This window comes from Dipodomys ordii, unplaced genomic scaffold (genome assembly GCF_000151885.1).
Source record: "Dipodomys ordii isolate 6190 unplaced genomic scaffold, Dord_2.0 Scaffold43, whole genome shotgun sequence".
Classification (NCBI taxonomy): Eukaryota; Metazoa; Chordata; class Mammalia; order Rodentia; family Heteromyidae; genus Dipodomys; species Dipodomys ordii.
In genome coordinates, this window is record NW_012267259.1 from 11,101,926 (window position 1) to 11,125,936 (window position 24,011).

The window sequence follows — 24,011 nt, forward strand, 5'->3', positions numbered from 1 at the left end:
CCTTATTCCATTTTCCATTTCTAGCTTTAAGATTTTTCCCCCCTCGTGGTGCTGTGATCCAAACTTAGGACCTCTGTACTTGGTAGATAGATATCCCACCACTTGAGCACAACCCAGCTCTTAGGTTTTTGTTTGTTTGTTTTTCAGTCATGGGGCTTGAACTCAGGGCCTGGGTACCATCTCTGAGCTCTTTTGCTCGACTAGTGCTCTACCACTTTGAGCCACAGCTCCACTTCTGGTTTTTGAGTGGTTAATTGGAGATAAGAATCTCATGGAGTCTTTCTTGCCTGGGCTGGCTTCAAACTGGAATCCTCAGATCTCAGCCTCCTGAGTAGCTAGGATTACAGGTATGAGCCACCAGTGCCTAGCCATACAACCTAGCTCTTTTTGTTCTGATTGTTTTTTAGACAGAGTCTCACTTCTTGTCCAGGTCAGCCTAGACCACACCACTCTATTTATACTTCTCTTCCTAGCTGGAATGAGAGACACCACACACCACCGTACCCAGTTTCTTCCATGGAGATGGCATCTCATGAACTTTTGGCTGAGGCTGGCCTGGAACTGTGATTCTCCCATTCTCTGCCTCCTAGTAGCTAGGATTACAGGCATGAGCCGCCAGTGTGTCTGGTTGTATTTTTAATTTATAACACACATTTCCTCATGTGTCTATGTAGTGTTGCTCTGAAGCATGAAATGGAGTTTGGATTTGTACAAAAAACTTGTTTTCTATGTCCTCTAAATTTTATAAAATTGCAATTCTGGCTGTATTTTGTTTAAAATGAGAGTGTCTAGATGGGCATTCGGCCTAGTTAACAGAAGTCACTGACAGATACAATCTAGAGCTGCTTCAGCTGCAGACATTGTGAGTAACCTATCTGCCCACGCCCAGGCGTGGCTCATCTAACCAGCTGAAGCCCAGATGGAAAACCACAGAAGGACTCGGACCGCTTAGGAAGACAGGATCGCAGAACCACTTGTTACTGGCCCAGTTCCACAGGACACTACCTCTTGGTTGAAACTGGGCTTGCTTTTCAAAAAGCTGAGCCCCTCCTCCATGTGTGCTGCCAGAATGCCCCACGGTGCAGCCCTTGTTTGCCATGGCTAGTGCAGTGCAGTGGCACACACCTGCAATCTCAGCGACAGAGGAGGTGGAAGTTAGAGGATCATGGTCAGAGACCAGCCTAGGCAAAATCAGGAGAACTTGTCTGAAAGTAACTAATGCAAAAAAGGGCTACAGCCATGGCTTCTGGCAAGCACAAGTCCCTGCGTTCAAACCCTAGTAATGTAAATCATTAATAATAATAATAATAAAGGTGGCATAGTTAGGAAAACTCTCAGATCTTCAGGGGTTTCTTTTGCCCACTTCTGATGACTATGTTTTCCCTTTGTCCTCTCAGGGAACGATTGATCTTAGTAATTTATTCTTACAAAGTCTATTCCGTGTGTACATGAATATCCCTCTCTATGGAGTACAGGTGATTGGGTGAGGGACGTAGATGTAGCAGATTACTGACATCTCCCACAACCTACTAGAAAGGTCCTTAGCTTCCAAATGAGGAATCACAATGCTAGTGTTTATGGAGAGTCTCCACCTGCTGATGCTGCGTCATTGCCAATCTGAAACTCAACATAGTGGGATGAACACAGTGGGATGAAGTATTTGATGGAGGTGGGCAGCACGTATGGCTGGGTGTCCTTCCATCTACAGGCATATGACTGTGGGTAGTCACGAGCAGAACTCCAGCTGGGGTGGAGAGTATGGCAAAGTGTTTACCTGATGTATTTCCCACCATTCCTAGTACAAATTAGGAAGAAAGGGAAAAGAGGAGGGAGGGAGAAGTAGAAGGGAAGGGAAGGAAAGAGAGAGAAAGGAAGGATGGAAGGAAGAAAAGAAGGAAGGAAGGAAGGGAGAAAGAGAGCAAGAAAAGAAGGAAGGAAGGAAAGGAGGGAGAGAGGAAGGGGAAGAGGAAAGAGAAAAGGAAGGGGAAAGAAAGGAAAGGAAAGATCTACATAAAATAGAAAAGAGTACCTGCTCTCTTTTTGGAGAAAAGCAGCGAAGAAGGAACCTGAAAAGGTCTCCCAGAACATCACAATTGGAAGAACCTGTTTCGTTTGTTGTTTTTATTGGCTTTTGTTTGTTTGTTGTTTTGGTATACTGGGTTTGAAGTCAAGGCCTTTACTTGCTGGGCAGGTGCTCTACGCTTGAGTCATGCCTTCAGTGCAGGATGTGTGTTTTGACACATTGACTGAAAGGAGTGCGAGAGGAAGACTCTTCTGTCTGCTCTCTGGAGTGTCTTCTCAGTTGACTAAGAAAATAGACAATGAAAGAAGCAAGCGTGTCTGTTTGCAGGCAACTCTAATCGTTCAGGCTGCCTTTCATTTGTTTGCTGTTTAGTTACTTGTAACAACAAAGTACTTGAGTGAGAAATCATTTCGTAGTGTGAGCTCAGCATAGTAAGGGCTGGTATCAGTTGTAACGTTCAGCACACATTGGTCTCTTGTCATTTCTTTGTCTTGCTTTCTGGAAAGGAACAGCCCCCAGAGGGACTTTCTGCAAGGATGCATTAAAAAAAATAAGACTTATACTAAGTGTTATTTTCACATTTGATACCTCCTTCTTAACAAAAAGCACTTTGTTCAGTTCTGTAAGGTTCAGAAATTTGATGCTATCGTCTCAGAAATCATAGCCCCATTCTTAAATAGACGCATGGAGAACATTTTATAAAAGAAGTCTATGGGAAAATCCCCCATTGAACCTCCAACTGCAGGTCTTTCCCTCTTAATTTGACAGAGGGGACCAAGCCTCTGCTTTGTTCTGTGTCAGGGTGAATTTTCACTGGAGCGAAAAAGTAATTATAGAAACCATAATGACTTTCCTTACAGCTGGGCTGATTTAGCAGCATGAAACTAGATGTTTAAGCCAACCTTCCCCACAGGATTCTATATACAGATCCACTAATCTCTCTGGCAGAAATGTATGTTTCTTCGGTTTATGGTTTTCAGACTAAGATCCAACCTGGCCTTGTAAGGGGCTATAAATCCATACACATTTCTTAACACACACACACACACACACACACACACACACACACACATCATTTTCTTCACAAGTTATGTTCTCTTTTTTCCTTCCTTTACACTGACTATAGACATGCTTATTCTGGTAGATTCTGTCATCTGTGAAAAGAAACATCCTGAAACAAACACACACAAGACACAAAGTGACAAACACAAGAAAGGTGGAGGAGGCAACTTTAGGGCATCTTGCCAGGTTCTTTATTAGACTTGCCTAGGAATTTGTATGTATAAAAGACATTGGGCTGGGCACCGGTGGCTCACTGTAATACTAGCTATTCAGGAGGCTGAGATCTGAGGATGGCAGTTCAAAGCCAGCCTGGGTAGGAAAAGTCCATGAGACTCTTATCTCCAATAAACCGCCAGAAAACCTGAAGTGGCGCTGTGGCTCAAGTAGTAGAGCGCTCACCTTCAGCTGAAGAGTTGAGGGACAGCGCCCAGGCCCAGAGTTCAAGACCCCCCTCTCCCAAAAAGACATTGGTTATTTCCTCCCTCTCTCCCCTCCTGCCCTCCTTCCTTCCTCCATCCCTTCCTCCCTCCCTCCCTCCCTTCCTTCCTTGTACTGAGGCTTGAACTCAGGACCTCTCTCTTACTTGGATTTTTCTGCTCAAGGCTAGTGCTCTACCACTTGAGCCACAGCTCACCTCTAGCTTTTTGCTAGTTAATTGGAGATAAGAGTTTCATGAACGTTTCTGCCTGGCCTTGTTTCAAACCAGGATGCTCAGCTCTGTAGCTATGTTTATAGTAACTATATTTATAGGTATGAGCCATTAGCACCCAGCTAGAAATGGAGAATTTTAAAAACTTTACTTCCAATTCACATGCCTTAAACACGGGTGGGGATATGTGTTGCCTTTTAAGTCCTGTGTGTATTGAGGCTTGCTCTGGGTGTAACTGGACTGAGGTAACACAGTGGTTTGTACTTAAATCTTCTTAACTGAATGTAAAATTTCCTTGTGCCTCACTCTAGTGAATATTTCCAACAGCAAAATATCTCTAAAATACCTGTAAACTTATATCTCCGTCAAGTGCACATGTTAGTTTTAGAATGTTTGGATACCAGTGTAGGAATATACCAACTCCACTGGTTCTTACACTTTAAAAGGTCACATATACGGTATATTCATTACATCTCAGCTTTTTTTTGCTGGAGGAAAAGAAAAGTGTGTCTGGGTGTTAAGCCATAATAGGGTAGAAGCTTAGGAAAGAGAAGATTTTTATTTTGGTTTTTGGTGTTGGTACTTGGGCTTGAACTCAAGGCCTGGGTGCTATCCTTTAGATTTATCACTCAGGGCAGGGGCTCTGTCACTTGAGCCACACTTTCACTTCCAGCTTTTTGCTGGTTAGTTAGAGATAAGAGTCTCACAGACTTCTCTGCTTGGGCTGGCTTCAAACCTAGGATCCTCAGACCTCAGCCTCCTGAGTAGCTAGGATTATGGGTATGAGCCACCAGCACTTGGAAAGGAAAGGTTTTTAAGGAACATTGTGTGTGTGTGTATGTGGGGGTGGGGAGGGGGCCAGGAATCTAAGACTGGAACAGAGGATTCTGTGGAAAGCAGTGATTCCATGTGTGGGTTATATGTTGGGTGGTTTAAATGAGTCAGAGCCATGTCCTGGAAGTGGAAGCGACTGTCCTCGTGGCCAGTCAGATGATCCTGGAGCCCAAGACCCGGCGAAGGGCACTGGACAGCATCCCTAAGTGACTGCTTCGCACCTTCTATGAAATTCCCCTGAAAAGTACCTTTCTGTGTGTGTCACACAGGCCAAGCGTGCACTTACATGACAAACACCTCTGCCACTTTCTTAATGGGTCAGAGCAATTGATAACCTTTGTCTTCTGCTCCATCTTCCTCTGTGACGGTGTTTTACTATGCTAGACCCTGAGAAGGGCCTCGTTTCCTTCCAGAAAAAAACCAAGGCCTCTCAGAACAAGGGAACAGTAGTGCATGGGGGAGAGGACTGGTGATTTCTTCTAAGTCATTCCTCCTGATTTCTACCGGACTCGTCACCCAGTGAGTTCACTGGAGCACCCAACACACGTTGTCAGGTGTCTAGAGAGAGTGGTCACCCGGCCCAGGATACCCACGTACAACCCCAACGCATGTAGTTCCCGTCTCCTGGATCTCAGAGTCACTGTGTTTCTGACTGACTCGTCCAGCCAGTAGGAGGCCAGGGAGCCCCAGCCCCAGCTCCCTACCCAGCATTTTGTGTCACTCACCAGCCCCCTTAGGGGACTGTCCCTGGCCTCCTGCTGGGGCCCAGGCTGTCTGCCTCCATGGTAACACCTGCCCAAGTGTGTGTGCACCAGTCACCTGTCAGCTCCCTGAGAGGAAGATCTGTAAGCTGGTGTGAGGACTGGGCAGCGAGCTTGACATGTGGGTGGAGTACAGGTGGTCCATCAGCTACAAGCAAGTCTTCTGTTGCCCTGCCCTGCCCTGACATGAGCACCTGTCCACCGTCCTGTGGATTCTTGTTGTTTACTTTGATAGTGGTTTTTGTTGTTGTTTTTGTTGCACTGAAAAGGCTGGGATGTGAAGCGAGTGCTCCTTCACCTCTCTGGTCATTATGGGGGTTGGGCATTTTGTTTGGTTTGGTTGATTTTATTGAGATGAGCATGTTGAGAGATTAATTTTTATATTAGACTCAGGCCGTTGGCCCAGCAAGGACACAGAACCCCATGATGCTTAAGCAATGTGTCTAGATTCCTTTAAAAAAGAAAGTTCTCTGCAGGCCTAACATTGCAGAAGGTAAGCAATGTTAAACACCTTTTAAAGTGCTAAGGTAATTTGAAAGACCAAACTTGACATCCCCTGCTGGGATGATAGGAGGAAACTCCCTGCGCTTCTGTGACCACAGGGAGTCCACCATATTGGCTGCCATTTGACCCCAGAGAAGGGAGTCCACTTGATGTGGACTCATGTAAAGCAATTTTCAACTTTCTAAGGACAGTTTGCAAATTTCCATTCATCCACCCTATCTCTATGAACTTTTTTCTTGTTATTATAAAGGTGGTGTACAGAGGGGCTACAGTTGCATAAGTCAAGTGATGAACACATTTCCTTTTGGAAAATGTCACACCTTCCCTCAATCTCTCTCTCAATTTTTCCCTCTCCTCCCACCCACAGGTTGTGTAGTTCAAGTTTAACACAGTGTCTAGTGCATACCACTGCTGCCTTTGCTCCCCCTTGGTCCTTCCATTTCTGTGTTCCCCCTAACTCTCCCAAAGACAGATAAACAAACAAGATGAAAAGAAAACAACAACGAAGAAAAACCCCTCTTGTTTCTATTTCCTGGAGTTCATTTCCATATAAAATATGTGTTTAAGTATATAAACAAATGTCCAGCCCTGGGCTAAAATGACAGATTGGGATTAGATATTCATAGGGTAAATGATCTAGAAGTGGGAAGTGACATTTTTTTAAGATGACAGTGTATGCAATTAATAGTATTTTCTTATGCTTATTAGAGGTGTGCGTTGGTGGCTCGCTTTGTGCATCATTCAGGTAAAGCACGTGTGCATATCTGCCCCATGTCACTCCTCTTCACAGGTGACTGTGCAGGTCGCGCCTCCGTGCAGCAGAGACAGGCAGTATGAGCTCCACGGGAGGTGCTGCAGCAGATGTGAACCAGGTATGTCCATCCCAGAGCAGTCCAGCGCTGCCAATGGAGCAATGGAGGGCGCTTCCTCTGGCGGCTTCTTCTTCTTCTTCTTCTTTTTATGGTCCTATAGGAAAGAAAGAAAGAAAGAAAGAGAGAGAGGGAAAGAGAAAGAAAGAGAGAGAAAGAGAGAAAGAAAGAGAGAGAGAAAGAAAGAAAGAAAGAAAGAGAAAGAAAAAGAGAGAAAGAAAGAAAAAGAGAAAGGGGGAAGGAAGGTAAGAAGGAAGGAAAGGAAGGAAGGGAAGGAAAATGGAAGGGAAGGAAGGAAGAGTGAAAGGAAGGAAAGGAAGGGAGGGAAGGAGGGAGAGAAAGAGAGGAAGAAAAGAAGGAAGGAAGAAATTGGTTAGACCTTTCATAGTAGAGACAAGTAATAATAACTGACACGCAGAAGACAAAAATTGTTCCATCAAGAGACAAAACCACCTAAAAATCAAAGGCTGTTTCAAAGGCCGGGTTTTCATTTGACATGAGACAATATTTCCCATAATACTAACTTAAGAAGGCATGGTTTTCAAACCTGTATTTTAGCCCCTTTATGATTCAAACTCTGGGAAAATGTGAAATGCAGCTCTTGCTGGCACAGAAATCTTGTTTGGGAATAACCACACTGGAACTGCCTGCGTTTTGCTAGGCCTTCTCCACCTACCTGCCGGGAGCCGCACCCTTGGCTGCCTCTTTCCCAGGGCTGTTCTGTTGCAGGGTGGCCAAGTCTTTCTAAGGCCACTGTCAGGGCCCCAGCCCACAGGGTCCCTGCTCTCCATGTTCTAGTATAAGATAGGACACCTTATAACAAGAGCCTTTGGGAGTTGGGAACTGGTGGCTCCCAACTTTAATCCTAGCTACTCAGGAGGTTGAGATCTGAGGATGATAGTTCAAAGCCATCTCGGGCAGGAAAGTCTGTGACATTCTCATCTCTAACCACCAACAAGCCAGAAGGGTGGCTCAAGTGGCAGAGTGCCACAGTGCCCTGGTCCTGAATTCAAGCCCCAGTACCACTCTTCCTACTCCCAAACCCTTTGGTTGTTTCAGCTGCTGATATTTCTTGGATGTGCAAAACCAAGCTCCAGTGATTGTCATGAACACAACATTCGTGCTCATGTATGTGACTCCCAAACTGTCCATGAGCCTGCAGGGCGGGTAGTGCTACTCGTGTGTTTTTCCCTTGTGCCATACATACAAGCCATGCATTTTAGACCTGTTTTTATCACTGGTACAGTCTTTAATGTGTTGTTGTGTTGGTTTTGATTGGTGCATTTTCCCCTCTTCCAATTTAAGGAAAGTACATGTCTTCTAAATGCACTACTACCTCTGACAGTGTTTGTCTGCCCTGTGGCCCAGAGGAATATCTGGAGACCTGGAATGAAGAAGATAAATGCTTGCTGCATAAAGTTTGTGACACAGGTGAGTTAGGAATGTCAGCATGTGGGTGGGAAGAATGGAACGCAGAGATCATCTTTTGTCCTGAAAAATCTCCCATTCTGTAAATGTTTTCAGATACAAGTGTTATTTCTTTTGAAGAGTCCATAAAGGATTGTGACTGTAGTTTTAGATCCTTGAAGCCCTGGGTTAAAATGCTCTTTTTTTTGGGGGGGGGAGTTATTTTACAGACAGGGTCTCATGCTTTTGTAGGGCTGGCCCTAGACTGTGATCCTCTTAATTATACCTCCTGACTAGCTGGGATTACAGGCACCAGAATGCCTCGTTTATTTGTGGAGATGAAATCTTCCTAATTTTTTGTCTTGACTAGCCACTAATCTTGATGTTTCTGATCTCTGCCTCCTAGGTAGCTAGGATTCTATGTATGTACCATTGGACCTAGCGTAAAAAAATTCCTCACTTAGAACTTTTTGTTCTACAATATGCTTATGCTGCAGTTTAATTACGAACACAACTTACAGTTGACACACATTCCTACAGTGCTGTGTCATTTGCTCCTCCCAGATCCCTGTAAGATAGCTGGACTTTTCCCATTTTCAAGATGGAGAGTTAGACTTGGGTTGCATGACTTCTCCAAGGTTTACAGATGAGAGAAATAAGACTCAGAGCTACTCTTCTGATATGTAAAGCTTTTTCCTAAACTGTAAAAGTTTTACTAGCTTTACAGTTTGATCTTCTTACCAGATTGCCTTATTTTCTTGTGTTGTCTTCAATGTTTCTAAATTATAGTTTGTTGGTCTGATATGGCTGAACATTCCTATAGTCCCAGCATTCAGGAGGGTGAGGCAGGAAGATAGAGTTTAAGGCCAGCGTGGGCTACAGACAAGACTATCTCAAAAAGATTAAAAACAAAAGCAACCAAACAAAGAGTGACTATAATTTCTTCTCACAAGTTCCTTTCTCTTTCTTTTTTTTCTTCTACTCTGTTTACATGTTGAAGACCCCACAGTATTGCCTTGTGGAACTTGAGTGTGGGTTTGTCTGGTTGTATGTCTGGTTGTAGATGTATCAGCTAAATCTTGAACGCATTCTTCTGCTGCCCTGTGGTTCCTCTAAATAGAAAGCTGACCAGATTCTGGCTTGATTTGGTTTTGGTTAAAAACAACAACAACAAAACAACCCTCATGCATTGTATCGTTCCTATATTTAGTGCAGTGTTGGAATTGCACAATAGCTATGTAGCTCAATTTTTTTATGTTTCTGGGGGCTGCGGCGGAAACTGGCTTATTCTATCTATTTTTATTGGGATATGTAGGATGTAAGATCTTCATCTCCCCACCCCCATTCTCTCCTCACTGATTTGCTGGGATGCTTCATGTAGACAGACATCCCTCACGCATGATTTGTTTCTCCTCACATGCAGCAGCACCTCTAGGAAAGATGCTCATAACATCACCTGTGACTCCAAAATAACTCAGCCACCCAAGGATTCCTATTGATAGCATGAACTCATAAGTTTAGATGAGTCTGGGGCACTTCAGTCTGGTGAAGTTAGTGACCATTTGAGCACCAGGATGGGGGCCACTTCTTGCAGGTGGCCTGTCTTCTGATTCAACTCCAGGCATTTCGGAGGGCTCCTGGCTTCCAGATTTCCCCTAATCACTTTCCTCCTTTCCTCAAGGATCCCTTGCTGCTTTTAGCAGATCATTTTGTTCAGTAATTTCAGTTGAAGTAGTAGGGAGACTCATTGCTACTGGATTGATCTTCCATTGAAGGCTTTGCTTCCCGCCCCCCTCCCCCCACCCCTCCTCCAATGGCAGAACTAAGAACTAAGTAGTTTATTGTTGTTTTAACATTGTAAATTTTCCCCCACTGGGCAGAACTAAGAACTGAGTAATTTTTTTAACATTGTAATTGTCTCTAATATGTTAGAGGCAGCTGGCAGATTTGGGGCCAGAAGGTAGCATGGAAACTCCACTGAGCAGAAGTATTTGATCAAGTCTTTATTTCCCATTGCTTAGTAATGACCTTGACTCATTCCTGTCTCTTGGAAATAAAGATTCATACTGTCTGCTCCCAAATAAAACTAAATACACTAAAATATTTTAAAAGATGACAAAACTATTCACCACCTTATAGTCACTTACAGTTGAGTGGCATTACTGAACTTTCCAGAATATTTAGAATACTCCAGAAAAGTGGCATTTGTCCTTGTATGCCCCATGCCTTGGTCCTGTAGAGCTCCCCCGGGGCGGGAAGAATGGGAACGGGAGGGTAGTGGGATTTCACCACCCTTGGCCTGAAAAGGATAGGAAATGATGCCTCCCAGCTGGTGGGGCTGCAGCTTGAGACAATGAAGAAGCAGTTTCTGGTTAATGTGTCTCTTTAAAGAGACAAATATAATGGTACAAGGACTAACTGGGACAATCCAGATGAGCTGGGGTCCAGGTCAGTTTTAAACAAGGTTAGGGTTTCGTTCTATGTGTGTGCACATACAGTTCATTCTCTTTATTCATTGACTGCGATGAATCAGCAAATTCAAGACCGCTGATCCTAAGGGCTAGGTTCCTGCAAGGCCCAGGTCAGGACATTGTCACCAACCATCCACACCCCCCTTGTTGCATGTGGGTTACTCTTTGCTTGATGTATGGTCGACTCCTTGACAGCGAGCTCATGGCCAGGGCCGCGCAGCACATGCAAAGTCATTCTCACACACGGGTTTTCTCTGTAAGGCACACAGCCGCCTTCTCGCAGCGGAACACCACCCAGCATTTTCAGCTCGACCTTGGGGATCATCACCAACAAAAAGCAGTAAGGGAGGAAAACATGGCGCTGGCTAGACTGCGTGAGGGACAGTCACTTGGCTGTGAGGGCTGGAACAAGAAGGCAGAGGGGAAATCGGTGTGGAGCGGCTCAGGGTGGCTCAGTGCTTGCAGAGCTCTGCGCGTGTGCACAGGAGATGGAGAAACACACCGAAATCATTGACTTTAGGTGATGATGAAGTGTGAGTGAGCTCACAGATTCATAATTGTGAATGTGTGAATAGTTAGGGTTAACTGTGTGCATGCATGCATGTGTGTGCGCGCACGTGTGTTTGCACGCACAGTTCAGAACTGATTCCAGAAACACTGGCCAGAGCCAGGAGTGTGGAGGGAGAAGACGAAGCTGTGTTTTGATTAGAGTGAAGTGTCTGGGTTCAGAGCCTGATCCCCAAGCCGCCTTCGTGCTGCCTCTGTACTTTCCCCACATAACCTAACCGCCCAGGCGCTGATGGGCTCTTTGTCTCCCACAGGCAAGGGCCTCGTGGCCCTGGACCCCGGCAACCGCACGGCCCCGCGGCGCTGCGTCTGCACGGCGGGGTACCACTGGAGCCAGGACTGCCAGTGCTGCCGGCGGAACACCGAGTGCGCGCCCGGCTCCGGCGCGAGGCCCTGTAAGCACGGTCACCGCCGCCCCGCGCCCGCCCCAGCAAGGCCACTTCCCAGCCCGTGTCACTGCAGCTCTGGGGAGCCAGGGGACACCTAGGAACTGTGGAGAGGAAGGGGGACCCCTGGGTTTCCCAAGAGACACAGGCTCAGGCCAGACCGGGGAATGAACCCCAGTCCAGGGGGCCGGGCCTCCTGTGCCCTGGAGGCCAGGGAATGGCAAGAACCCTCTTAGGAACCAAGACTAGTGCAAGGTCCCCCCTCCTTTTCTTCTTAAAAAAATGATGCATCCTCTTACACACACACACACACACACACAAAATTGGGAACCTGTGCACATCAGGCATTGCTTTGACTCCTACAGTCTTTCTTCTAATGACAAATTTTAAACAGTTGCTTAGGATTTAGTTGCCAGAGAATTATAAATGAAGTAAACACTTTAAAACAGTCGAGACTAACAAGTCCTGGTGGCTCACGCCTGTAATCCTACTTACTCAGGAGTCTGAGCTCTGAGAATCATGGTCTGAAGTCAGACCCAGCAGGAAAGTACATGAGATTCTTATCTCCAATTAGCCACAGAAAAGCCACAAGGGGAGCTGTGGCTCAAGTGGTAGAGTGCCTGCCAGCCTTGAGCAAAAAAGACAAAATGATCACAGGCAATGCCCAGGCCCTGAGTTCAAATCCTAGAACCAGCATGTGTACATGCACACACACACACACACACACACACACACACACACAATCAATGAAATCTAAGCACCAGAGCAGTTTGATATTCACCGTTCTGTGCCTTCTGTATTGTGTGGCCATGATCACACAGTGACAGGACATCAGAAGTTATTTTTATTATTTTTATTCTATATTTTATTATGTTATAGTCATTATTTTATATTTTATGTGTGTGTGTTACAGTGAAGACTTGTACTCTACCACTTGAGCCAAAGCTCTACTTCCAGGTTTTTGCTATGTAATTAGAGATGATCTCGTGGGACTTACTGATATGCATAGCTTTAAACTTCGATCTTTAGATCTCAGCCTCTTGAGTAGTTTGGCTTACAGGCTTGATCAACCAGTACCAAGCCTAAAGTTATTTACTTATTTATTTATTTGCAAAACCTGGTGCTTGAACTCAGGACCTGGGTGTGTCCTCTGTTACTGGTACCACAGTTCCACTCTGGCTTTTTGTTTTTTGGGGGGTGGTTAATTAAAGATAAGTGTGTCACAGACTCTTTTTTAACCCAGGCTACTTCAAACCACAATCCTCAGATCTCAGGCTTCAAGTAGCGAGGACTAAAGGTGTGAGCCACTGGCACCTGGCTCATCTTCAGTTTTGTTGAAAGAAAAGAAATAGAGATTTTTGGATTTATACAAGTATCTCTCTCATTTCTTATTATCTTTAATAAGATAGTTGCACAAAGAGGTTTCAATTCACATTTCCATTCATGTGTGCCCTCACCTTGACCAGTGTCACCTTCCCATGAATTCTCTCTTCCCATCTGTCCCAACCCCCTCTGTCCCCTCGAGTTCCTTAGTTCCATTTCCCTGCATGTACAAGTATTTCTTAGAGTCATTTGCTTTCCCAATGTCTAGGAAGTATTACAAAGAAGATTTTTTTTTCTCCCAAGATGCAACAAATGATTATTGTTAACCTTTCACTTATGTGAAAGGTTATGTGCACTTTAAGGCAAAATAGTTGGACAGAGTTGGGAGAATTCTAATATCATTCATTTCAGTTTATATAGAGGACAGTATCTATCTGTGAGTCTAAGAAATTAAGAATGTACTGCCTGACTTTAAGCAAGTAAATTTTAATTCCTGTTTTAAGACTATACTCATGAAAATCGACCACGGAAGTGCTAATAATTCCATGAGTACTTTGTGGTTTGGGCCTAGGCCAGTTGCCTGATTGTTATTTCACATAGCAGCCAGTATTCTTTATTGGACCTACCAAAGGGTTATGTGCCAGTTTCAGCAAGGAACAGTACTAGACATAGGGAACTGAGACAGCTCTTGGTGGGTTTTCTTTTAGTTTTTTTTCTTTTGTTGTTGTTGTTGTTTGTCAGTTGTGGTACATGAACTCAGGGTCTGGCCTGGGCACTGTCCCTCAACTCTTTTGCTCAAGGCTAGTGCCCTATCACTTTGATACCCAGTGCCACTTCTGGTTTTGAGTGGTTAACATGAGGTAGGAGTCCCATGGGGACTTTTCTGCCCAGGTTGGCTTTGAACTGTGATCCTCAGCTCTCAGCCTCCTAAGAAGCTAGGATTATAGGGGTGAGCCCCTAGTATCTGGCTTTTAGTTTAGTTTAGTTTTTTGTTTGTTTTTAATGGAGCTTATGAGAATGGAGTGACGTTTACCAACCAGAATCAACTCCTGATTTGAGCACTATGGGTTAAGACAAAGGTCCATCCCACCACTCGGATTTGTTAATAAAGTTTTATTGGAATGTGGTCACATCTATTTATTTTAAACATTGTCTATAAGTGTTTTGCCTGAGATACTTAGTACATGGCTCTATATAGAAAAGTTGACACTAACCCTTGATTGGAAAGAAAGAGACCTAACAGGTTTTTGTGTTTTTTTTTTTTAATTGAGAGAACATTGTTGCCACTCCAATACTTGGAAATTAAGCTGACCAGAGACAATGTATTTCTCTTAAAGACAATACTGGAATGCCCATTCTCAGAAAATGAAGGCTTTTGTAATTATAATAGCAGAAAGGAAAGGTCAGATAGCAAAACCTAGTAACACAGGCCCCCAGACTAGGAAATAGCATGTTAATGCCCAGGTCAGTGACTCAAGACAGCAAAAGATCAAGCCGAGCTGTGGACATACCACACAGGCATTACTGACCTCACATGGAACCAGTTTGCTTGTTTTGGTTTTGTTTTGGCTCGAATTTAAAGCTGTCCCTTAGCTTGTCTGTTCAAAGCTAATGCTTTACCACTTGAGCCACAGCTCTGCATCCAGCTTTTTGCCCAAGATAACAGTTTCATGGACTTTTCTGCCAGGGTTGGCATCAAACCTCAGATCTCAGCCTTTGGAGTAGCTAGGATTACAGGTGTGAGCCACCAGGGCCTGGCTACCAATTCATTTCTGAACAGAGTTCTGTAGCTCATTGCAGGAATTAGAACTGCTTGCTAGGCTCAAGCCATTGACACAGGCTGTGGAGCAAATGTCAGGAAGAATGAGAAGCAGAGATGGCTGAGGCCTGGGAAACACCGTCCTGGCTGATCTCTAAGTGTTGTTTGCTTTCTGTTTGTCCTTTGTGTCTGTCGGTGTTTGGACAGTGCAGCTCAACACGGACACGGTGTGCGAGCCCTGTCCCCTCGGCGAGTTCTCTGATACCTTTTCTTCCACGGGAAGATGCAAACCCTGGACCAAGTAAGTAACAATGAAGATGTCGAAAGAAGTCATTGCCTTTTAAATAGCCACACCTCCACTCTCACATCCGCATGAGAACAGGCTGAGTCTTTCTAGTAGCTTCCTCTTGGATAAAGTCTGTCTACTCAGTCATGTGTGACAAGACCTTTGTGTCACTTCTTGGATTCAGTAGTCTATGACTTAGAGGTGTAGCTTCTATTTTCCCTTTTCTAACCATATTTAGTGGAAAACTACTTATGACATTTTTTATTTGTATAGTGCTTGGGACAGAACCCAGGATATCAAGTATATGAAGTACTCCTTCTTTTATGTCATTTCTGGAAGTATCGGTGAATACTCAAATGGTAGAATGCCAGCCTTGAACAAAAAAGCCAAGCAGAAATGCAAGGCCTTGAATTCAAGCCTAAATACATACACAAACCCCTAATTTATGACATTTCCTACCATTCATTTACCACACTCCTCAAACTTCCCATATCAGGGGGATACTCAGAGGTGAGCACGTTTAGGGGGATGATCAAGGCAGGACCAGAGCATTCTCTGTAGCAAAGCTTTTCTTTTTCTTTTTTTTTGGGGGGGGGTCCAGTCATGGGGCCTGAACTCTGGGCCTGGGCGCTGTCCCTCAGCTCTTCAGCTCAAGGCTAGCGCTCTACCACTGAACCAAAACCCCACTTCCGGCTTTTTTCTTTTTGCTTATGTGGTGCTGAGGAATCGAACCCAGGGCCTCATTCATGCAAGGCAAGCGCTCTACCACTGAGCCACCTTCCCAGCCCTGAAGTATTTTTGATGTTAGATTTTCAAGTTATGGATGTTAAAACTTTATATACTATGACTCACTTATATGAGCCTATTTAGAGTTGAATTCCTGGATCCTTTCACTACATAGTTATTATTAAATATAATGATTAATGTAATGGGGTTTTTAGTTCCAAATATGTTTTTTCTTTTGTTTGTTTATTTGATACTTGAATTTGGCCTAAAAGCCAATAAATTGGGTTCTTATACTCTCACTGGCTTTTTCTGTTTAAGGCTGGCACTTTGCCACTTGAGTCACATCTCCACTTCCAAATTTTTGCTGGTTAACTGGCAATAAGTATTTCACAATCTTTCCTGCCTGAGCTGGCTTCAAACCATGATCCTCAGATCTCAGCTTCCTGAGTAGCTAGTATTGGTACCTAGTTCCCAATATGTTCTATTAGGTATTATTTCCTGACTCATTCAACCCAAATTTTGTGTTGCAAAAATCTTTCACCTCCAAAGGGCATCATCACCTAACTATGCTAACTAAAAGATTTAGAATCTTCCTTCTTGAAGTTTATTCTCTTCCTGAGCACACTCTCTGTAGTTCTTAGAATATTCTCTAGGAACTAATGTGATGGGCTGCTCCCCACGGAAGGGCCTGGGAACCCAAATGTCCAAGATGCCCATAGAGTCCCCTCTTGTAGGAATCTCCAGTAGAGCCTTGCCTTGGTTTGTGTTTTTCAACAAGAATCTTACATTTAATACTTAATATTTAAGCTCTTAAGTACTTTCCCTTCCACAGCTGTACCATCCTTGGAAAGACAGAAACACGACATGGAACAGAGAAATCAGACGTGGTTTGCAGCTCTCTGCCACCTGGATCACCACCGATGGGTATGACTAAGTAGCGCCTGTCCCAGGTGGTGAGCTTTCTGTTTCTCTCCAGAACTACAGGCTGTATCTTCAGGCTTTCATCTGGGCCTCTGCAAATGTAGTCAGCTCAGTGTTATATACTCCTTAGTATTTCAATTCCATAATGTTGCTTATTCATTTAGTTTTTTTCTTATAGTGCCGGGGATTGAACTTAGTACCTCACAGATACTATGTTACTTGATAATTTTTTAAACTAGATTGGGAGTGACTAATACAATAACTAATAATATATTCATATTTTTAAAAAGCAAAGAGCCAGGTGTTGGTGGCTCATGCCTGTAATCTTAGCTACTCAAGAGGCTGAGATCTGAGATCATGGTTCAAAAACCAGCCCAGGCAGGAAAGTGTGAAACTCTTATCTCCAATGAACTACCAGAAAACCAGTAGTGGGACTATGGCTCAAAGTAGAAGAACACTAGCTTTAATGAGAGAAGCTTAGTGATAGTACCCTGAGTTCAAGCCCCATACTAACAAAAGAAAAAGAGAAAGAAAGAGAAGAAAGCTAGAGATCCTGGCCCTGGAGACTTGCATGGCTGTGGTTCTGTTCTTGTAGTCAGCAAAACCCTGGGGCCATGTTGGTTTTTGGACAGAGACATGACAACAGCATCTTCTGCCTGTGGAGACTATCTACCTGGAGAGAGATGAGAGAGTTCTGGGGGCAACAGAGACAAAGTAGGATGGCCCTGAGGAATGTGATTCGAGAAGTTTTAAGGTAGATAGTCCTGGGCTGACTTCATGTAAAGGGATGCTGACAAAGCAAGACTGGGCTAGGTTGTACAGTTCACACTCTACACGGTGAGTGCTCTCTGACAACTACACTGTCTAGGTTAGAAGAGTTCCTGCTTCTGTTACCCAGACCCCCGTATCCTTAATTTGGGGGCAGGATTTACAGTGTTGCTTTTTGTTTTAACTAGGTCAAATGGAATAGTCTTTAATAGCCATCATTTTTTGCATTTGTCTCCAACATAGAACCCCAGTACTTACCTGGTTTGATTATTGTGCTGCTCTTCGTGACTGTGGTGGTACTTGTTGCTGTCATCTTTGGTGTTTACTATAGGAAGAAGGGGAAAGCACTCACAGGTACTGTGTCACAGTGGTGCTTCATAAGCAATCTTAAAGGAAATGGATATGTTTCTTGGTAAACATTTTGCCAACTGTCTGTCTAAGGGATCTGCCTTGAGGTGGCCACACTTTAAGGTAAAACGCCTTTTGTGTTTGATTGTTCTCTAGCAAAATAAATAATAAATAAAAATGAAAACCAAGCCAGCTGCCAGTGGTTCATGCCAGTAATCCTAACTACTCAGGAGGCTGAGATCTGAGGATTACATTTCCAAGTCAGTCATAGGAAAGTCTGGGAGACTTGGTTAATCTCCAATTAACCAGCAAATCACTGGAAATGGAGCTGTGGCTCAAATGGTAGAGTGCTATCCTTGAGGGTAAGAGCTAGAGGATAGTGCTCATTCTGAGTTTAAACCTGAGATTAGAACAACAACAACAACAAAAGCCATCAGTATGCCTATCTGTATATGGGCAAAAAAGAATATTCTAGCATTTGGGAAGCCAATATCTTATAAGCTGCAGGTAAAGTTATATGGCTTGTACAGCATCAGATATATAAGGAGTGCATTTATTCTAGAACATATCCACTGTTTAATGTACCTATTAAGGCACAGATAAAAGTTTCCAGATAAAGGGTGATGTAAAGGAGGTTTGGACTGGGGTGTTATTTTTAAATGTAAGTCTAAAATTATGAAATAAGCTATCTTATTTTCAGTAGAATTTAGATAGAATCCCTCATTCTTAGAATTTTGACAATCAAGTGTTACTTTTTGACAATATTTTTCCCACAAAACTGTTTGATAATGTCTTTATTACATTGTATTTAACTTTGTGCTACAAGGCTCAAAGAAGTGTAATTTTTCTTCCTTTTTCTTTTTTTGCGTGCTGATACTGGGGCTTGAACTCAGGGCCTCAAGCACTTGCTCAGCTTTTTCACTCTACTGCCTGAGCCACACGTTCACATCCAGCTTTTTGCTGGCTGACTGGAGGTAAGAGTCTTGTGGATGTGTCTGCCCAGTCAGGATTTCAACTGTGATTCTTAGATTTCGGCCTCCTGAGTAGCTAGAATTACAGGAGTGAGACACCCGTACCTGCAAGAGGTATCTTTTTTAATGAATGGATTCAAGCCTTCATTCGGTTTGCTGATGATACTTTATTTATTTACTTACCTGTTTCTTTGTTGTTGGAGGAATTGAATTTAGGGTGTGGCATGTGGCCCAGCAAGGGCCTCCCCCCACTGAGCACCAGGTGATTTTTATTGAAATGTTTTTTACTCACAGGAACACTCACTGAGGTACTTATAGCCGAATATTGAGCTGACATTGTTGCAAATAATACTAAGCCTGGCACTGAGAAAGTATCACTTGAGTTCATGTGTGAAATCAAAAAAGAGGTGAAAGACACACATACGGAGGCAAAGAATTAGAGTGGTTAGCAGCTGCAGGAGGGAAGGAAATGGGGAGAAGTAGGTCAAAGGACACAAAGGCACAGACCTGCAGAATAAACAAGTATAGGGGAGGACTTTCACTAAATGGGTAGCTTTTAGTTCCTCCAGCTACATGACATGGTAGATGCATTAATTTGTTTGACTACAGTAACCATTTTACAACCTATATTTATCCAGTAGGATCAAGGTAAACATTCCAGCTGAAAGTTATTTTAAAAAGCAATAGGAAATCATACTATGAAGCCCTTCTCCTTGCTTTGTTTTTCTAGCTAATTTGTGGCACTGGGTCAATGATGCTTGCGGCAGCCTAAGTGGAAACAAGGTAAAGTTAAAAGTTTTTAATACCCTCTTTAAGCACTTCCAACCATCAGGCAGATGGGACTATAATTAGTCAATTATTGAGCCTATTACTTAACAGTTACTTCCATGTACACTATCAAACCGGAAGCCCCAAGATTAAGCTCTGCAAAATAATGCGGGGCTCATGTCAATGCTTATGCTGTATGTACGTTACATATCTTCCCACTCCCAACTTTCCAGTGCTGGGGATTGAACCCAGGTTCTTGAGCATGCTAGCTAAGCACTCTACCACTGAGCCACAACACAGCCCCCGGGTTATTTCTCTCTTGTCTGTGTCGGTGTTTTGTTTGTTTGTTTGTTTGTTTGTGTGTATCATTGTGAGTGCCTAGTGTAGAGTCCTAGGGAGACTCATCTACAACTTCACACTGTAGTTATTTTATCCCTTGGATTTAGACAGAACTTCAAAATTTTAGAAAAATGGTGAAAATATTACAATAAACTTTGATATTCCCCCAAATTGTTCAGGTTTTATCATACTGCTATATTTTTTGCTTTCTCTAACCTATATATGGGAACAAGAAAATACATGATTTAATTTTTTTTCTTTTTGGCAGCATTTGACTTTGAACTCTGGTCCCGTGTGTGCTAGCTGAGATCATTTCCCACTGAGATGTGCCCCTAACCCTATTTTTGCTAGTTATTTTTGAGACAGGGTCTCACTTCCTCCCTGGGATATAACTAACTCAGATCCACTCGTGTTAGACTTCCCAGTAGCTAGCATAACAAAAAAGGACATCCATATTGAGAAGACACCTCTCAGTTTTTCTTTTGTTCCCCAGTAATCTCAGCCTCCCAAGTCTATAGGCTCCTGGGTGCTGTCACCGGCAGCCAGGCGTGAATGGAGCTGAGTGGAGATGGCATGTTCCTATCGCCTCCAATACCTTAATGGATATTTCTTAAGAATAAAGGTCTTCTTGTTTATAACGATAGTATATTTCTCAAAAGTACAAAGATAACATTTTTCCAGTCTATATGTAATACTAAAATTCCATTGATTATTCCATTTTGTCCTCTAGATCCATGCTCTTGTGTATAAAAGCTTATCAGCCTTACACTGATTTCCTGAATTCCTGTCCCACCACAGGGCAGCATTCCCTCCCCCCTTTCCCTTCCTCACTAGGCTCTTCGCTTCCCGAGTGAGCGCTGTGATCGGGAGAGCCTCTTATTCTCAGCATCTTTACTCCCGTGCTCAAGTCTGGAGTACACAGAAGTAGTTTCAGAATTACCTAGCCATACCGCATCCAAATAGAGCTACTGCCAACTGAAGATTCAAAATTGGGTTACATTTTTGTTATTGTTTTCATCTACTTAAACTGAGATTAGATCATCAAAGCACTTTGTTCAGATATTGTTGGGTTAAGGTCTTTGCTTGCTGAGGTGCGAGACTTTATTCCTTTGAAATGTAGTAGGAGTCCTTGGATTTTGTAGGCTCTTCTCACATTCTGTAATTTTATGTATATATGTATGTATGTATGTATTTATGTCAGCCATGAGGTTTGAACTCATGGCGTAGGCACTGTCTCTGGCCTTCTTCTGCTCAAAGCTAGCGCTCTACCACTTTGAGCCACAGGGGCACCTTCGGTTTTTGAGTGTTTAATTGGAGACAGTGGAAAATCTCGTGGACTTTCTTCCCTGGGCTGGCTTCAAACTGCCATCCTCAGATCTCAGCCTCCTGAGTAGCTGGGGTTACAGGCGTGAGCCCGGGGTGCAGGCTGCCCTGAGATGGTAAATCGCAGTTGAGGTGTCACTGGGATGGTTGCATTTGGGGGGAATGGATTCGAACCCGCGCGGTGTCCTGCAGCGTTCTGTCTACTGAGTCTGGTCGCCTGCGCCTGTGGCTTGGTCCCCGCAGGAAGCCTCGGGGGACAGTCGTGCGGGCGCGCACCCCACCGCCTCCAGCCAGCGCGACGCGTGCGAAGGCGTGCTACTGCTCACTCTGGAGCAGAAGATGGTTCTAGAAGAAGCATGCTCCCTGGACGGGGCCGGGGCCTGGGGGCACCTGTGTGCGGGAGGCCGGGCCCGCGCGCCCGGCGAAGATGCTGGCGTGTTCTCCTTGGTCAGCGAGGAGGAGATGGAGGGGGACCCCTTCAGACAGATCCCCACGGAAGACGAGTACGTGGACCGGCCCCCGCAGACCCCAGACTCCTCGCTGCACCCCAGCCCGCCGGGAAGCAAATCCACACCCCCTTTCTCAGAGCCCCTGGAGGTCGGGGAGAACGACAGGTTCAGCCAGTGCTTCCTGGGGACGGAGAGCCTGGGGGAGTCGGAGAGCTGCCTCTCCACTGGACCCCCGAGCCGGACCGACTGGATGCCGGGGTCCCCCGAAAAGAACCTCGGAAAACAAGTGGAGGGGAGCAGCGGCCCGCCCTGGGGGGACAGCCCGGAGGCGGCCGAGGCCGGGGAGGACGCCCAGCCCGCGACATGCTCCCCGAAATGTGGACCATCCCCGCAGTGCGCCCAGGGCCTGGGCCTTCCTACTGAGGACGTGGCTGGAAGGGGAGAAGGGGGTGCCCCGCCCAAGGCCGGAGCGCAGGAAGGACTAGCCGGCTCAGCCCGGGGCGGCACGGCCGGCGCCCCCGGGGACCATCCACCCGCATCTGGTAAGTTCCTCTCTAGCTCCCACTTTGGGGAAGAAGCGGGGGGGGGGGGGGTCGTGCACCTGCACTGGGATTGAACTCCGAGCTCATGCTCCACCTGGCGCTTTCACTCAGGGCTGGTGTTCTGTCATGTGAGCCACGCTTCCTCTTCCAGATTTTTGCTGGGTAACTGGAGATCAGAGTGTCTTGGACTTGTTTGCCCAGGCTGGTTTCGAACTGCGATCCCCAGACCCCCGCCTCCAGAGATGATAGCTAGGATTAGAGACACAAGCCCCCGGCACTGACCTGAGGGTGTCCTTGGGATCTGCAGTTTGGGCAGAACGCACAGGCCTGGTGTAGGCCGGTCGTATGCTTCTTGTGTTTTAGATCTTCACGTGGGTTCGCGTGGAGCGGCGGGCTCCCGTGGCGGTGGAAGCCGTGTGTGTGTGTGTGTGTGTGTGTGTGTGTAGGAAGATAACTTTCACTTCTGTTTGTTTTGAAGAAGAGGAGGATTACAGTATGACCCCATGTCTTCAGGTCTGGGGGGAGGTGGCACCACCCTCTTTGGAGGAAGGGAAGTAACAGCCAGACCAGGGGGAGTTGGGGTGCGTGCTCAGGTAGTGTGGCTGGCAGCCACTGTGGTGTGACCTCGCTTCGGATCCTGGGGCGTATTACTGCGCATGCGCATGTCCTGTGTCCTTCCACAGTCAGGCTTTTCGTGGTCGGGTGAGTCCTTGAACCCTAGCACTCACTGGTCCTTCAAAAATAAAGTCAACATGGACCTCGACCCTGACTGCAGGAAAGCAGTTCCTCAGACTTCTGATCTTGAAGTTTTGTTTTAAGTGAAACTTAGGCCTTTTAAATCTCCCTCCCCCCCCCCAAAAAAAAGCCCTTACAAATTTAAAGAAAACAAACAATACTATTTGGACGATTCTTTATTAATATTTGAGTAGCATCTTGCTTCTGTACTAAATTAATGATGCAGTGAAGTGTTTTTGAATGCTTCATAGGCAAAGCCCCTTTTAGAACCACTATGCATAATGTGTTTATAGGAAAAGGAGAATAATTTACAATTTGGCATTATTATAGGAATATATTACTACAATATTGCTTAAGTACAAACAACCCACCAATGATAATATTATGACTATTTTTCCTGAGGGTGAAACATCATTTGTTCTGTTATTGTAGTTAGACTTTGCAATGTATGTGAAGCTTTCCTCTGGCTCTGTGTAACACTAGCCGTATTAGGGGTCAGAGGTCTCCTTGTCAATCTTTCTTTTCATCTATCTATCTATCTATCTATCTATCTATCTATCTATCTATCTATCTATCTATCTATCTATCCATCCATCCATCCATCCATCCATCCATCCATCCATCTATCTATCTATCTATCTATCTATCTATCTATCTATCTATCTATCTATCTATTGTTGGTCATGGGCCTGAACTCTGGCCTGGGCGCTGTCCCTCAGCTCTTCAGCTCAAGATTAGCATCCTACCATGTGAGCCACAGCACCACTTCCGGCTTTTTCTGCTTATACGGTGCTGAGGAGTCGAACTCAGGGCCTCATGCATGCAAGGCAAGCCCTCTACCACTGAGCCACCTTCCAACCCTCTCAAGAATCTTTTTTTTTTTTTCAGTCCAGTCGTGGGGCCCAAACTCTGGGCCTGAGCGCTGTCCCTCAGCTCTTCAGCTCAAGGCTAGCGCTTTCCTCTCGAGAATCTTAAAGCTATAGATACTCTCTCCAGAAAAATTAATACATGTATGCATACTGTTTAAGAGACTTCACAGAATCTTTCTTTCCTTATTTTTCTCTCTTTACCTCTCCCCTTTCTCCTTCCCTCTTTACACACACACACACACACACACACACACACACATCCCATTTATGGGGCAGCCTCCAGAGTGTCTTTTTCTTTCCTGTCTCTGAATCTACAGCAAGTGGTGCTAGCAGCCATCTTCAAGCATCAGA

At 44.8% G+C, this 24,011-nt stretch overlaps 1 protein-coding gene across 1 annotated transcript in view; it reads left to right on the top strand.

Annotated features, from left to right (window-relative positions):
- The first annotated feature begins 1,239 nt into the window (after positions 1-1,239).
- The window catches only part of Tnfrsf11a (tumor necrosis factor receptor superfamily, member 11a, NFKB activator), a 31,354-nt gene continuing 8,582 nt past the window's right edge, over positions 1,240-24,011 (top strand). Inside the window, exons 1-10 of the mRNA XM_013018895.1 lie at positions 1,240-1,284; positions 1,398-1,475; positions 6,624-6,705; positions 8,008-8,133; positions 11,402-11,542; positions 14,823-14,916; positions 16,460-16,551; positions 17,560-17,670; positions 19,366-19,418; positions 21,309-22,056. Coding sequence (XP_012874349.1) covers positions 1,240-1,284; positions 1,398-1,475; positions 6,624-6,705; positions 8,008-8,133; positions 11,402-11,542; positions 14,823-14,916; positions 16,460-16,551; positions 17,560-17,670; positions 19,366-19,418; positions 21,309-22,056 — 1,570 coding nt within the window. The remainder of the gene's footprint in view (positions 1,285-1,397; positions 1,476-6,623; positions 6,706-8,007; positions 8,134-11,401; positions 11,543-14,822; positions 14,917-16,459; positions 16,552-17,559; positions 17,671-19,365; positions 19,419-21,308; positions 22,057-24,011) is intronic.